The sequence below is a fragment of the Sphaeramia orbicularis genome, chromosome 15, assembly GCF_902148855.1.
Source record: "Sphaeramia orbicularis chromosome 15, fSphaOr1.1, whole genome shotgun sequence".
Taxonomy (NCBI): domain Eukaryota; kingdom Metazoa; phylum Chordata; class Actinopteri; order Kurtiformes; family Apogonidae; genus Sphaeramia; species Sphaeramia orbicularis.
In genome coordinates this window covers 24,759,541-24,776,544 of record NC_043971.1, presented here as the reverse complement: position 1 = coordinate 24,776,544, position 17,004 = coordinate 24,759,541, and the positions used below count along the sequence as shown (strand labels likewise).

The following is a 17,004-nucleotide window of genomic DNA, read 5'->3' as shown; positions in this document are numbered from 1 at the left end:
GTTAAATGCCTCAAGCACCAGTTGAACATGAATGGCTTAAGCCCTGTTTTTCAGTGGAGTTCCCCACTGAGTAGAAATATTTAGTCTACTACAACAGCCTGAGTTTTGTCTGTGAAACCGCCAATTGTGCTAAAGAAATCAAGTGTTTTATCATTATTAAGTGAAAACAGACTTGATGATACAACTCTTCACAAAAATTTAGCAAACCACTTAAAACCCATCAAAGGGTTTATGGATATTGACATAAGAACACCTACAAAAAAAGATTTGCTGTAATCATTTAAAGCCCCTGGGCTCACATTAGGTTTTGGATCATTTTGTGCATTTCACTGTAGATAATTGCTTTGCTTGCTGTAATTACGTTGCTATGATGTTAAGTAGGATATGAAAAACATACAAATTAAGCCAACAGCAGATTTGACTAACTTGTAGGTAGAGCCAATGGCTTCCTCTCCTTTTGCTGTAACCATGACAATAACAATAGCCTACACAGTCTTACACAAATAGATCCTCCTCTGTTTGGAGTGTACAGATTGCCCTGCAGAACCATTAGGGATGAGGGAAAGGCTGCCAGGTTTTATGTTTTTGATGTTAAGATCGTGCAGTCTATCTTATACCTGGTAACCAGAGTAATCACACAATTTTAATGACTGCTTCTTGCCACTGTGCACTGTTTCAAATCACCTCCAAACAGTGAAAAACAATTAATTTACATTAAAATGCATGACAGATACTGTTTTTGTTACTGTCACTTACTCTCAAATTCAAAATATCATGTTAAGTAACGCTTAAGTTTTTATAGAAAACTAATGTAACTGTATATCTCAATCTCTTGAAGAAAGTTGTGAGCAAATCAGGAACTGGCAGGGTTTCATTCACCCAAATTCAAGGTCCATGACATCAGAGTTTTAACCTGTGTATGAACACCTTTATAGAGGAAATGAGGCAGATTTTTCTTGTGCCTCATTAACCTGGGTGTACATCAGAATAGAATGAGCCCTATTATACATTGAAATTTGAAAGATTAATAACTAAAAACTTGAGGAGGAATGCTCTGAGTGGAACATTTTATGTGCCTGGCAAGACAACAAATAAAAACAACATTTATTAAATTTTATTTAACATTTATTTAACCTTTATTTAACCTGGAAATCCCTTGAGATGAAAATCTCTTTTTCAAGGGAGGCCTGGCCAAGACAGCACACCATTACAAAGTTATAAAAATTCTAAAATAAAACATGTTAAAAAAAGACAAAGGACACCAGACACATACAACAAAATCCAGCTTAGTAAAAGCAATTACACTCTTCAGTAACACAGTTGTTTTTTTTTTTTTTTTTTTTTTTTTTTTATCAGAGTTTTGAACTCTCCCAGGGAGACCAAATCATTAAGCTGTAAGGTGTTCTGAAGATTGTTCCATGACCATGGTGCAAAATAAGAGAAAGCTGCTCTACCAAGTTCAATGCAAATCCTGGGTACCTGGTAGAGCAGCCATCTAGTGGAACAAAAGTGATAACAGCTGTGTGTGAGTGATAGTAGATTACATAAATATGATTACATAAATATGAAAAAAAGAGGGAAATACAAGAGATTACATTGATAACAAGGTTTAGTCAAGTTTTGATCTCATTCCATGACACTCATGATATCTAATTGTCAGATCTAAGGCATATACATAAATCATAATCTAGGTCCTCCCTTTAGCTGTAGGAAGGCTAAGCCAGATTTCAGTGGGACATATTACCAAACAACTTAGGGTTAACAACTTAACCCTCCTGAGTATTAAAATGACATGTGGAATAATGTGCCATCGAGTATTGCTATGAAACCTCAGTCAATAAAGTAGCAAAATTAGGGAAAGTGGACAATCAAAGCCCGATGTATCCAAGAGACATGTCCACAGAATTAGTTACAGTAATCATAAATGTTTAATATAGCATTTAAAGCTAAGAAGTCACATCAGTGCCCCAGACACCAGTGGAGTGGGGGCAAAGTAACAATCATGTCTGAATTCGGGTCATTCTGTCTGACATCTGCTTCTTAATGTCCCTCCATATAAATACCTAAAAAACCACATCCAGTTGTTTACCTGCTCAGTTACTCAAACCTGTGCTGGACATTATGTTACAAGTCTGACATCTAGTGGTTTGTTTAGAACAGTACACAATGGCTGCTCGATTCAACTCTAAGCCTCATTTGCATTCAGGGTGTAGGAGGACAATCAGTCTCTATATGTAAGAGCTCGGTGTCCCTACTGTGCACATTTAGTCTATAGTTAAAGTAAGTATCAGAAAAGTCCAGTTTTTAATAGAATAGACACTGATTATTTTCTGATGTTCTGTAAATCCACATTAAGTATCTAAAATGGAAACTAATTAAGATAGCCAATTACAAGGACAAGGGAGCTGATTTCTTTGTCTTAATTTCCTAAAAAGGGCAGGAGCTCATGAGATACGGATCTTTAATTTTGCTCCAATATGAACGTCTGGCCAACACTGAGATTTTTATGTATTTTTTTTTTGCCAGTCTGGTTCTGGGAAAAGTAAATCTTTCTGCACTTTGATGAATAAGTACCATACAAAGGAAAAAGAGCGTAGTTTTGTACTATGCAGCCATGTTTCGTCAGGTTTACATGGCCACTGTATGTAATGGTGAGTAAGTTGGATGTATTTCACAACAATAACCATGGATTTACATGGATTAGAGCACAGCTTGAATGACAAATATTTTCCGCTCAAAGATAATGTCAGCGATTTTGGAGCAGATGGGTCTGGACCAGAGCAGAGCTAACACAACAGATGACAGACGGTGGTCTCTGGATCCGGGCTGCCACATATGACTTACTGATCTGATCTATCCTATGAATTACTGTATTTTGCAATGAACAATAGCAGGTTGTCATGCATTTATGTCCAATAGTACATATGGCTGCAGCTATTAAAGTACAAATTATAATTAAACCTGGAAGTATTGCACAATTAAACAAGACCATGTTAGAAACAGGCTTATTATTTGTAATTACATGTCCATGATATCATTATTTGATTCTGATTTGATTAGAATATGGTACCAGACTCTCATACTGCAAAAAAGAGTGCCTTCTGTTAAGTTACCAGGCAGTTTCCTCATTAAGTTTACTTACACTGACTCAAAGTAGACTCCCAAATGGCTCATTGAGCTCTACTTGACTGCAGAAAACTGAATTCCCTGACATTAATAAATGATGCTAAATGATCTGAAGTCGATACTTTTGGAGATGTGAAAGTAATTTTTTGCCATTTTACTGGAGTCAGAAGAAGTAACGCTTTCATAAATTAGTCTGATAGTACTCAATGATGATAAATGTGCTGTCCTTCAGAGATTATACAAGTGAAGTATTTATTGCTCCAGTTTAAGTGTCCTAAATGATTGTCAGAGAGTGGTTGCAAATGCTAATTACCCTCTTAGGTCTAATAATAAAACATAGATACTAGAAAAATTAAGAGACCACTCCAGATTTCCAAACCTAAACCTGTTTAAAAACCCCTGGAATGTGATCAAGAGGAAGATGTATGCTCACAAGCAATCACACAAAACACTGAGCTGCTGATGGTTTTGTGCCAGGAGTGGCATGAACCAGCCAAAACCAATGTGAACAACTAGAGGAGAGCAGACTGAGACATATGAAAGCTAGGAACCCTTCCCAAATTAAATGAACATGAATGTGTTTTTTGCTTAAAAGGAAACTCTGTATGTTTAAATTGCTTTGACCAGTTATATTACTATTTTTTTTTGTAATTCCTATTAAATTGTACCATACATAATCTTCTCTCTTTATTTTTTGGTTTTAACATTGAATAATGTGTACCATGAATTCACCTCTGTGTTTGAAATGTGTATGTAAAATGCCTTGTGCTGCCTTGCCAAAACGACAATATTTAAGTGAAGGAAATGTTTTCAGCGTTGTCAAAACTTAAAAAAAAAAATAAAAAATTGTTTAACAAATTTTCATGCTCAAATCATCAGTGTAACATCAAATAGACCAGTGGCGCACATATAAAACAGTCTTTCAAGAAAAGAAATTAATTAATCAATTTAAAATCTCTAAGTAGTGTCAATTTTACCCAAACGGTTATTGTTATTATGCAACAAAGTTTCAACTCCATTCTTATTTATCAATTATAAGGGCTGTCTTAAATATAGAAAAAAATATGATGAAACACATGAATCCTTGGTATCGTCCTCATAAACTTGGATCTTTGTATAGAAAATGTCATACTTTGAGCCTCCTCATAAATCCAAGCAGGATGCAGTTCTCAGTGTTAACACCGGTGCGTTAGTTGCCCGTCTCCTCACACGCCAGGAGGATGAACCTCCGGAAACAACCTACCCTGCCTCACCAGCGCGTGGAGCCTACACGATTGACACCTCATTTTAACCAATTGCACATCCACTTCCGTGTTCTCTTCAGCCAATCATCTTCCTAAGATTCGTACACATAATTTACGGCGCAATCACGGTAGGTTGAGCCGGCTGAGGTCCATAGAAATTTGACAGCTTCACAGGTGAGACAACCGTCCAGAGGCTGTTTCACTTTGCATTTCAGTTTTCTTCCGGAACACAATTCACTGTGAGCCTGGGGTTGCCACAGTCAAAAAACAACCATTCGAAGTCTAACCACTCCGGCAGCATGAGCAAAAAGAAAAAGGACTGGAAGATTGAAAAAGGTAAGGCTTCTTTTGGGGGAATGAGGCTATCATCATCTCTATGGCAGACAGCATGAATTCCAGCCTTGCCAGAAGATTGACAGCCCCTGTTTCGGTGTCTGTCCTAATGCTGTGATACTACTAACTTCTAGACTATTCTCTAAAACCATACGGTGAAAGTACAGATGTTGAAATGATATTACGCCTGTGTTTGGTTGCCGCATGTAGTGCATGTTTGACATTCGCAACCACAGTATTCACACGTTTCCTCTTGCCTGGTTATTAGCTTACATTTAATGTGCTTAACGCGTTTTTCCTACCCTCGAGTCCTTATTTACCTGTTAGAGTGGGCTAACACCAGCTAATTATCCTGTCCTCCACCTGTGTGATACATCGACAGTAGCTCACTGAGTTGCAAATAAGTAAATGTAACACCTGCACGCAATAAAACAAAAGACTGCCATGTATAACGATTACACAAAGAGTCATTTCTGCATTAGTGGAAAAGATAAATAACACATTTTGTTTTCAAACAGCTGCTTTGAATGCTAACTTGTGTGCCACCATGTGCTTTGTTTGGCATAAATATACTCTAATCTCCAGAGTAAGAAGGCTAAACCTTGTCAAATGTTTGATAATGAAATGAAAACACACCGTTTTCTTGACATACTGGAGTTTTTTTTTTTCCCCCCTAAAGGACTTTATTGACCACCACAGCAGGTGTTATTAATTAGTAATTGGTGATGTATACATTGATTTAATGCTGCCCTATACGCAGAACAGTACTGGTGTTTTTGGCACCTGTATTTTTGTTAACAAATGTCTACGGGGTACAATTTTTTGGCCCTGGAAGCAAGCTTTATGCCGATAAACTTGTACCGTATTAACTTAAGTAAAATGCAGCCTCTCTTTAAAAGCTAGTGCTTCAGTTCAGTAAAGGCACGAGCATGTTGGTAATCAGTCATGATGTTGATGGTCAGTATCGGTTCATTGTTCTCCTTGGAAAAAATTGCATCTTGTCCTTGGGTCCACTGACTCATGGTTAATTTTTGGGGTCTATGGGAAATTTTAATGTAATGGCTATTAAAATAGTCAGAGTAAAGGTAATAATTAATCTTAGCCGGTCATTTCCCGCGTGAGCAGGTAGCAGCATGGAATGAACATCAAAGTAAATCTGATTTAATATTCTGAGCATATATCCCTCTAGCTCAAATTGCTTTAAGAGGAGATCAAGGCAAGTCAAAATGTAAAAGAAATTCTGAAACTTAAGAGTCATTTAATAGGGCTTTTTTTTTTTTTTCAAAAGTAGTTTGTCCCAGGGCTATACTGTGGGTTGACTGGCATTGCAAAATGTTGAAACATCTATGCATCCATCCATTTTCTGAACTTACGCTTATTCCTTGTGAAGGCCACAGGGGAGCTGAGGCCTATCCCAGCTACCTGTAGGTGAAGGTGGGTACACCCTGAACATGTCGTCAAATGTTGGAACAGCAAAGATAAATATTTATTATCCATGTTGGCTTCAGCAATGATAACTCATGGGCAAAATAGGCCTGGTGTCAAATAAGCCAGACATGCTCATTTTTTCCATGATGCAGGTAAAGAACTTTATAAAGATTAACAAAATCAATAGCGAAGAGACAGGAATATCTACAAGAGGCTACATAAAAGAGGATGTGACAGGCACTCTTGCCTTTTTTTTTTGTTAAATTACTGTTTCAGTACAGAATGTCTGCAGCTATGATTGATTAACCTCCCCATTGAAAAATCAAGTAACAAAGGAACATAATATGGGACTTAATCATCAATAACATGGCTGCTTCAATAACTTGTCTGCAGACACTCATGAAAAAAGAGAAGATTTGAACCCATCCTGTTCTCATAGCAACTAAGCTAAGCTTTGGAATTCTTCAGCGACTAAAAGTTCAGGGGAGTGACAAACTGCTTTCGTATAGTCAAGAGAGCTTTACTGTGTTCAGCCTGAAAACTGCCTTTTTATTCATCCATGTAGAATAAAAGCAGCCCTGGGAATGACAGGAACAAGCAAAAGAGAGGGAGAATAAGGAATAGGAAAGGATATCCCCACTACAGAAAAACCTTTAATGTAATCCTGAACTACTATGGGATATTGCGGAACATGACCTAAGGAAGCTAATGTAAAATTGTACTGACTGCCTCAATATTTTAGACTTTCATGCATGTTAAGCGGCAAATGCTATAACTTATTCTACCGAGTTTCCGCAAAGTATAAGCTATTCCTCAAACCCCAGATTTCAGTATTGTTTATTGTGTTTTTTGTGGTCCCATCTCACATCCAGTTTATTTAACTTTTACACTCTGAAGAGGTTTAATTGACCAAAGTCCACACTATAGGCACAATGGGGATATTTGTCTGGCTAAGACTTCAGAGACACATAATTAGGATGAAGCTTGTTTGGGAGAACAACCTACAACTGTCTGCAGAAGCAGAGGCAAACTGAAGCTCTTCTGCAGGTATATGTACAAGGGGACACAAGCTGTGTGGAAAATAGTGATTTAATAATACAGAAGTTAAGCAGCAGCTGTGTGATGTACTCCAGTTATGTTTGAGCGTGTTATTGTTTGTGTCATGTTTCCTATGAAGTTCCTTTAAAAAAACAGTTTTAGTGTTGTATGTGGAGTTGTAAACATTGTATTCAAAATGTGCAAGGATATTGTAGTACCAAGCAGGAGTATGGTAGGGTGAATAATTGAGTGTATTGAACCCTGAGGCAACATAGGGACACAGTGCAGTAGTTCTCATTAAGAGCCACCAGGACACAAAGCACATGCGCTTTTTCATTCCAGAGGGACAGAGCGATGGATGAAATCAACTGGTGTTCAGGTGTCTAGTTAGACAGAGATCCTTCAGTGTTTTGTGACTCCATGGTGTAGAACCACTTATGTAGTTAGTTCATGGGCTTGTCCTCTATTCAGATTCAGTACTCCTGCCCAAATGCCTGGGAAAGCAAGCAGCTACTCTGCAGAAATGTGCTGCAGTAAGAGTCAAAATCCCCACCAGCTCTGTCGGTTCTCTCAATGCTCATCTTGCAGCCAAAAGAGAATTGTAATGCCTAAATTTAGAGAGACAGGGAAAGATGAGGCAGTAGATGATTGATAATAACTACCAGTTTTGCCAAGAGTTTAGTCAGTGACCAACCTTGACCGGGACAAACGCAGTTATGTTTGTTGATGTTGTAATCTAAGGAGACCAGTTGAGATTACATTGTGATATTATGTTGGAAAAAACACATGAATTAACTGATGGAAGTAGATATGAAACATTAACCTGCTTCCTGCTTCTACCGGAGAAGCATCACACTACCCATCTGTGTCATTTTTAAACACTATCTCTTCTCCTTTATTTCCTTTTTAATGGCACCAGTTGTATACGCTCCAAAAACAATTTTATTGTCATCCACAGAGAGACTGCTCCGTCTAGATCGAGAGGAAAGACGCAAGGAGTATCGTCGTCAAGATTTCATATCTCTGGACAAGATCCCATCCTGGAGAGAGGAAAATAAAAGTAAGATGAGTAATGTTTTGTCACTTACATACAGTTGATAAATTGAGACATTGTTGCATTTCAGGCACACTTGGACAATTTCCTTTTAGAGGTGCATAGATATTGCTTGCATGACTTAGCTCAGACATGGCAGTTTCATAAGATGTCTGTATTGTATTACGCATGCAATCTCGCACTTTTAACTATGTAAAAATACATTGATCAGATCATGTGTACACGGATGAAAAGTATTTGTTTTATTTTCCCACTTACACATGAAAAATGCAGAGTACAAAGTTGAAGAGTATGACAGGTCAGCATTGTCCTCTTATAAACATATGAATAAGAATTGCTACAAGTCTGTACATAATATCAGCAATTATGTCATCTGGAGTGTATTGTGTTCAGGAAAAAAAAAACAGCAATTCACTTAACACTTCAGTACAGTCATCAATTATTTATATGGATTCAATTTTTCTTGTACAGCTAAATTAAGAATTCTAATAAAATATAATAATTCAGAGAGCAAATAGATGGTGACCACTGTAGTTCAGTTACAGTAGAGGTTGAGATATTCAGATAATGTACACAAAAAAGGCTAACAAGAGCTTTAAACCTCAGTTTATGGTTGCGGTACTTTGCCTGTTGCTAATAATATGTGAATCAACTTGTATAGGAGAGTCAGGTGATGTTTAAGAAGTATCCTCCTCTGCATTAAATGAAACAGTTAGGAGTGTTAGGCTTATGTCTCAAACGCAGCACAGGGAGACTTAGTGGAGACTGTATAATCTTTTACTATAGATCAGGGGTATTCAAATCCAGTCCTCGAGGTCTGATATCCTGCATGGTTTAGATAATTCCCTCTTCCAGCACACCTGGTTCAATTAATGATCAGCTCATCATCAAGCCGAATAATGATGTAACGGGTTCCAGGTGTGCTGGAAGAGGGAAATATCTAAAACATGCAGGACCGGCCCTCAAGGACCGAATTTGAATAACCCTGCAGAGATGTAAAAAGTTTTTTGGTTAAAGTATATAAAAAGACTGACTAAACCTGTCCAGTTGGTAAACCACTGTACTTAAATAAAGTTATTGCTCACTGTAGAACATGGTTATGATTTGGCTCTTTATAAAAATAATGTCCACATGGTTACTTGAAATTCTGCAAATTCAGAATTATATTAGGCTATTTGTGTAAAAATTCTTGGGACAAATGAAACTACTCTAAGTGCGTTGTAATATCATACATACACATATATTTTTCATGATTTTAATGCTAAATCATAAAACTTTCTGCAGAGTACACCTATATAGCAATAAAGCGCTCAGTCTGAAGGTATTGTTTTTTTGAATTACATGTGAAACTCATTTATGTACACCTTCTCTGTATCCCCTTGAAGAGATGAGTAATGTGATTTCTTACCGTGGGGCTTTTTCATAACATGCTGTACTTTTTTATGTTTGAGTTCAGTAGGAATAAGCTGACAGTGTTGTTTTTATTTCAGACAATGACAAAGAAGAAGGAAAGGAGGTGACAGGTGGAGGAGGGCTGAGTGATAAAGTTTCTCTCTACAAAGGAGATATCACCGTGCTGGAGGTGGATGCAATAGTCAATGCTGGTAAGGACACCGCATGGGGACCACATGGCTGTAAAGTTGTCATTGGCTGCCCTCTAGTGTTAAGACTCAGAAAATGCTCCTTCTTTATTTAAACTTTGCACTTTGCCTAAATGTAAGTCATAGTAGCAGATGACAAAACTGGGCTTTTGCTTCTTTTCGATCTGTCAGAACTAAGTAGTTGCTTCTATTTGATTGCACTTCCTGCTGGCTGAATTACGCCGATTGGTTATATTGTATTTTGTTCTATTTTTGCACTCGTCTGTCTCCCCCCTGCCTTGTACTAGTGAAACACACACTGTACTTAATGGCTGAATTAATTTTGCTGTAGCTGATAGTGCTGTGACTGCCTCGTTTATCTGTTTTTCTTATTGCCTTATTGTGGTATCATGTAATGGATAGTCACATTGTCACATATGCACTACCTGTTAGGGGAAATATCAGAGCAAGGTCTGCTTCTAAAAGTAAAAGTCAGTATGTCAAGTCAGAGAAGCTTATCAGTAATGCTCTTCCCAGAGATTTGCTCTACTGTTATATAATTTTCTGCAGTCTACTCACAACCCACACAGGGGTGCTAAAGATCATTTTACCTGTTGCTTTTTGTGCTAATGCATTGGACCATTTTGCAGCTGTAGTTAATACTCTAACATCATAGCAGTTTCATAAGTTGTCATTCTGTATTGTATTGTGTGTGTGTGTGTGTGTGTATATATATATATATATATATATATATATATATATATATATATATATATATATATATATATATATATATATATATATGAACTAAGCAGTGTGCACCTACATTTACACAAGATCAGTCATGTTTTATGGATTGAGAAAGAGTAGCAACTTGTGGAGAGAAAGGTTAAAGTACTTAATAGAGCATACATACTATTGTCTTTTACACCAGCATGTATGAAATAATCTGCTAATAATAATAATAATAATAATGTTTTTTTTTTTTTTTTGGTATCATCTTTTGGAGTATGAAGTTAAAGTATATTAAGTTAAAAGATCACAGTTAAACCTGTTTGTGTTCCAAGTCACAGTAGTTTCCATAATGTATTTTTTATAAAGGTTGCGACCCACTACAATCCAATAAGGATTCATGAAAGTAAAAATAAAATCCAGTCTAATTTTGTGTAAGATTAATGCATTTTAATTCATGCAGGATGTGAAATGGGTGTGAATAGACTCTGCTTCATAGTGAATGACAAATATTTATTGTGCAAATCTGCATCCTGATGAGGACAGGGTAACATGACATTTGAATCATTGTCAGCACTATGTAAAAGACAAGTGTGTTTGAGTGCACCCGACAGATACCTCTCATATACCAGAATGCCACACTTGTCCTGCTTTATTATGGATTTGACCTTTACAAATGCTGCACTTGTGGCAGTTATTATGCAATTAAAGTAGTTTGTTGTTTGCACTGTGCTGAGTGACTGCTACATATCTGAACAGAATTGTATGCTTTTAAAAGTATTTATTTGTGAAGTATTTATCGTGGTCTGTCACTGCAGCCACTTATTTTTGTCATAGGAACAAGTTGACTAAAGAATTTCAAAAATGTATTTACTTTTAGTTTTATTGCACATTACTCTCTTTAAAACGCATTATTCATATCACCTAATATTACCCTTTGTGTTTTAGATAGATCGGTTAAGGCCAATATTGAAAAAAAATCAATATATCGGCCCGATATATCGGTCTAGCTCTACCCAGGAGATCACTGAGGTCAACTATCACCTGTAGCTTCTCACCCAGTAGCACTGGAGAAATCAAAGAATTTGATCCTCACAGTGCTTCCTCCACCATCCAGGTGTATATGAGCTCGCTGCAGCAATTGGATGACAACATCATCAACTCCCATATGGGGCTGATAAGTAAACTGCAGAGGGTCTAAACATGTCACCTGTGGCCTCAGACCAGTCACTGCAGGGCCTTCATTACATGAGAGGTGAGAGCTACTGGTCTGTAGTTGGCCAGGTCAGATGGAGCTGACTTCTTGGGGACTGAAACATTTAGTTTAAATAAAGTATAAGAAAGCAAATAAAGTAGAAAAAAACCTGACTAGAGATATTGAGCCAACGAGCTGTAATACTGTCACTGTTGTAGTTGCTATTTTTCATCAAAATTAAATCAACTGAATAGTGACTGTACTTAAGACTTTAATATAACTCAAATAACCACTAGATGCACCATGGGTTTGTGGTTTACGCAGTCAAAAACACAATGTCCATTCCAGAGATGTATTCCAAGTGGTTTCTTTTCAGACTTTTTGCAGGCAAACAACAACCCAATCCTTTTTGCTGTTTCTACAGCTCATCCTGTCTGACTGTCTGTCTGTGTCTGACTAACTGACTGACTGACTGACTGACTGACTGGTAAAAAACCATAGGCCCACCCAGGTGCATGATGATCTAACTTGGTGCTCCCTATTTATACCCAGGTGCCCATGGTCTAAACCAATAAGAAAACACACAAAACAAAAAAGTGCTAAATACTAAAGAATGAAAGTAATAATCATGAAAAAAAAAACCAAACATATCCTAAATATTAAACAAACAAAAAAGTAAGTAATCAAAATAAACAATTAGCAAAATATACTAAATTACTAAACAAAAAAGTAAATTAATTTTAAACAAAAAAATAAATAGGCAAATAGCTCCTACAGTCACATTTCCACAATACATGTTGGTCTATTCCATTTAGCAGGCTGTCATTGTCTTAAAGGTTGAGAGAGTCACTGAAGTGTTATATAACTTTAAGGAGGTTCCAGCAGTCAATATACTGTCACTATATGAAGAGTTGCCTTTGTGCAGGTGGGTTGACTGATAATAACATTCAGTGGTAGTCCTATTTTTGTCTCCCATCTGTGACAACCCTCTTTTACAATTATGTATATTATAGGTGATCTGAATTTGAATCAAAGTATGAATGCAGTGACACAGTTTCTCTGATTATTAATAGTTGTAATATCACGGCATAGTTTGTCTTGCCATTTTAGTTTACTATTTGCATTTGTGCTCCAAAATGTCACTTTGTTCTTTATTGTTTTATATTAAACTATATGATTTACCAAATATAGAAAAAAATAAAGAACTTTGACATTTACATGCTAGTTGAATAGGCTGGACATCCCTTTGCTGGAATGGTCCCAATATTAGTGTGTAACACAGCTCTGAGCTGCATGTGAACATTGTTTGTGGCTCTTGTGCTAGGAGTACTGATACAATCTTTGGATAGCTTACTTAACTTCTTGCCTTTCATCAGCTCACTGCGTCCAATCTCTAGCCTGCAGTACTTCCATTTTCTCAGGCTGTTTTTTCCCCTCCCCCTTTAGGGTTGGCACCAGTAGAGTGCCACATATGAAGTCTGGGACTATTTGAGCATTGTTTATAGTATTAGTCTAAAGACTTACTGAGCTGTCAGACCATCTTTCTTCTACTGAGTCAAATAATGTGGTGCAAATGCATAATTATATAAAATTCTTTGTTTGACTTAAATGCATGAAAACCTTGAATTCATACATTTTAACCAAACTGAATTTTACAACCACAGGTTTCTGTTTTTCTCTACATCTGCTTTGCTTGCAGGCCTGATCTCAGTATTGTAATGACAGACAGAATATGAAAATATAGGTAGTTAATTTATTATCACAGAGCTTTAATTACCTGTCTTCAAGAATAAAGAGAAATGTCAGTATTTTAGATCATGGCCTAGCTTGGTACAGGTATTATGGTTCCTGCTGTTAGCTTTTAGAAGATGCCGCGTTGCTTTATGTCGTCCATTAAAGTTTAATTATCAGCCTCATTGAGTTTTTAATTCTCTCTTAATTCTGTTTGGCTGGACAGGAGGAGCTCCAACTGTCACCTGGATGGGAGCATGGAAAGAGCAGGACAGGAAGAGCTGTCGTGATAACTGATTATATTAAAAAAAAAAAAAAGGCAGGAGTAGACTGCAGGATGGCCACATTATGACAAGGTGGTTTGGGCCATTGTGCCCCAGCAGATGGCCTACTGTTTAGAAAGAGTCTGCATGACTCTGCCACCGCTGTGCTCTCCATCAAATGCTGTTAGACCCACACTCATGCTCCCTGTAGTTTTCGTCCTGCTGTTTTTTAAAGGATGGACGCAACAGGGAGCAATATGTATGACAACCTCAAAAAAGTGGATTTCATTTTTTCACTGTCTTGAATTTTAGAAGTGCGGACTGTTTTGTCCTGGGTTGTATTGATTCCCTGAGTATGAAAGACTTTTGGACAGGCTGTGTTTTTTTTTTTTTTTTTTTTTTTTTTTCTTTTGTGTAAAAGCTTTTGTTTGTTCCATATGCAGGGAAATATTCTCTGTGTTCTGTAATTCTGACCCAGCAATTTCACTGATTACTAATTCATCTACTTCAGTAGTCCAAGTCTTTTGGGTTTTTATCAGACAATGAGATGGAAAGGGAGACAGTTAATCAAGGTGTATTTCACAGTAAATTGCAAGGTTCACTAAAAGTTGAAAGGAGACTCAGACTGGTTTCAAACTTAATGTATGTCATTAATGTTGCTTTTACATGGCAAACACAAGATAATGTCTTCCATTTTTCTCCTTGTCTTTGTGCGTGGAGTTCATGTGAGTGTCACCATTTCTCTCCGATCAGAATGAGGTCGTAAAGATAGCAGAGTGAAGTGGAGAGGACTTCTCTTATCATGAGGACTGCTGTAATTATGCACAGGGGTTGACTCCTAATCCATTACCCGCTGTAAACCTTTCCCATCTTTCTATATTAGATCATTTTTTACAGGAGCCAATTTAGTGTGCACAGGGAATCGGGTTATGAGTGCTATAAAGAACATGAAGGGGTTGAGATGAGTGTGAGAAAAGCAATTGGTATTCAGTTGTATGAAGCCACAGTCATCACAGGTTTAATGAGAGTGCTGACCCTTGGAGGGCAGAATACCATGATCCACTGGAGATTGACTTTTTTTTAAATTTATTTATTTTTTTTTTATTTTGAGTGTTTGGCTGCAGGTTTTCTTCATAGACAGGCAGCATTCTTTACCTTTATGATCTTGCATGCATTATGTACATTATCAGGGCTACGTACCCTATTCTGGTCAATAGTAAAGAGAACACAGCATTACTCTGCGGTCATTACGTGACCTGTAGCTTCTTGGGATATGATCACAGGGATAGCACAAATCATGTCAAAACTTTACTGCTCAACAAAAGTTCATTTTTGATTGTCCCTTTTATCACTGTAATTGCAGTTTTTTACAGTTTTGCCTTTACCTATTGGAAAAGCCGTTAAAGGTAGGGTAGGAGATGTTTTCCTGTAGCGTTTTTTACTATATTGCTTAAAATCCTCTTCACACCCCAATTGCAACCAATTAATTAAATGCTCTGACACAAAAATAAAAATTTTTAGTCACCTGTGGAATGGACAGGACTGAAAAAACACCATTCAATCATTTTAACCAATCCATTGAAATGATTGTTTAGTGATATGTCTGTCAAACTCGGCTGCCATTTGTCCCTCCCTCTCTGTGCGTACCCCTCTTTGTGCATGAATCGTGCGTTCTCAGAGGCTTAGAGCACTTGTACAGGAAATGAAGCCAAAGCCAGAGCTTGGCTAACTATATTAGCTAGCATACTAAATTAAAATACGATAGACACTTGTACATTAGGAACGTTATGGCATAAAAGATGCCAACAAAGGGTCGAAAATGGAAAACTGTGTTTGAGGAGGCTATTGCCAAGAAAAAGGCTGCTATGTTAGTAATGCTGTAGCCATTTTTTACTGGACTAATGCTGTGTTTTGTGGGGACATCAATATTTCCTGAATCGACTACTGAGCACTTTTTTTGAAAACGACAAAGAAAAAGATCAGATAAAAAAGCTGTGGTTTTATGTGGACATGGCCGACCTGAGCACAAGGAATTGTGGTAGCTCGATGTAAACAAACCAGCAAACTTTAGTGGGCTGCAAGCCTGACATCAGTCTCACTGCAGTCAGCTGTTCTTACTAGCCCGAGGTTACTTCAAACATGTATCAAAATAATAAGTGAAAAGTCCAACTTTTAATCTAATATATTGATAGATATAACTACCTTGTCAGGTATTTTGTTAACTGTGAATGAGCCATGAAAAAAAGTTAGTGAAGGTTAGCAAATTGATGCTGTGTAGTGCTCGTGAACCCTTGGGAACAAGCATTACATGTTTCCGTTACTCAGGAGGTGTGGCTTCAGGGGGGAAGTCTCAAGAAAGGGGTTTGGACTTTTGAATTGTGTAGTTTCAAAATATAGCTTGCTCCAACCGTTTTTCCAGGATCTCCTTCCCTACCTTTAAGGCTTCGTACAGTTGCTGTTGCTAGCGCATTTTGCTAGGCTAATGAATTTCTATCAATTTGTAAATACTAGATACTTTGCTTTCTGTCCGCACTAAAATGTTTGGTTTCAGTCAACTTGCAGAGTTTGTGTAACACTAATAAGAATGTTGCATTTCTGCTGATGCCTTGTTGGCTTTGGAGCCAAAAGTTACAAAAGGGGCAGGACTACAGCAGGCTGAGAGGTGAGAAGTGGGATAATGCAAGTGATGTGGTAAAATGGGAAACTTCATTAAGCATTGAAAATTAAAGTAATTTTACAGACTTTTAGCTACCTGTCTGTTGGGGGAAAAAATGCTGAAGTCCCACCTCATCTGGTGGTTCCCATTTGGACCTTGGTTTGGTAGAAAGTCAGTCAATGGAGAGAGACAATCAATTATCAATGAATTATCAATTATCTGAGCACTTATTTTTATTTTAACATTTACACCTTTTATGTTTGTGAATCTAAAAGATCGTTTTGATTGTTTTATTTTGGACCATCGGATAACTTATCAAAGGTTTCAAATAAAATGGATGATACAAATGACTTCTGGGGAAAAAAACAGTCTCATTTTAGAGAGAAATCCAGTGAAAGTCTATGGGAGCCAGTGCTTTTTGGAACCACCCCAACAGCTGTCAGCAGTGTTACAACTTTAAGATTCTACTGCATTGACTTCATTTTAGAGCTGAGTTGCTTGGCCCTTGCTTAAGAGTTATACTGGTATGAAAATGTTATTGATTCAGTGTTAAACTCTGATGGGACAAAACAGGCCACGACATGGTAATTTATGTACATATACTATAACTGTATGAACATGAAT

The 17,004-nt window shown here is 37.2% G+C and overlaps 1 protein-coding gene across 3 annotated transcripts in view; it reads left to right on the top strand.

The window, feature by feature from the left end:
* The first annotated feature begins 4,493 nt into the window (after positions 1–4,493).
* macrod2 (mono-ADP ribosylhydrolase 2) overlaps positions 4,494–17,004 on the top strand; it is a 451,045-nt gene continuing 438,534 nt past the window's right edge. For all 3 annotated transcript variants that reach the window (XM_030156348.1, XM_030156347.1, XM_030156345.1), the window contains exons 1-3: positions 4,494–4,706; positions 8,128–8,229; positions 9,714–9,827. In XM_030156348.1, coding sequence (XP_030012208.1) covers positions 4,670–4,706; positions 8,128–8,229; positions 9,714–9,827 — 253 coding nt within the window. In that variant the 5' untranslated portion in view covers positions 4,494–4,669. The remainder of the gene's footprint in view (positions 4,707–8,127; positions 8,230–9,713; positions 9,828–17,004) is intronic.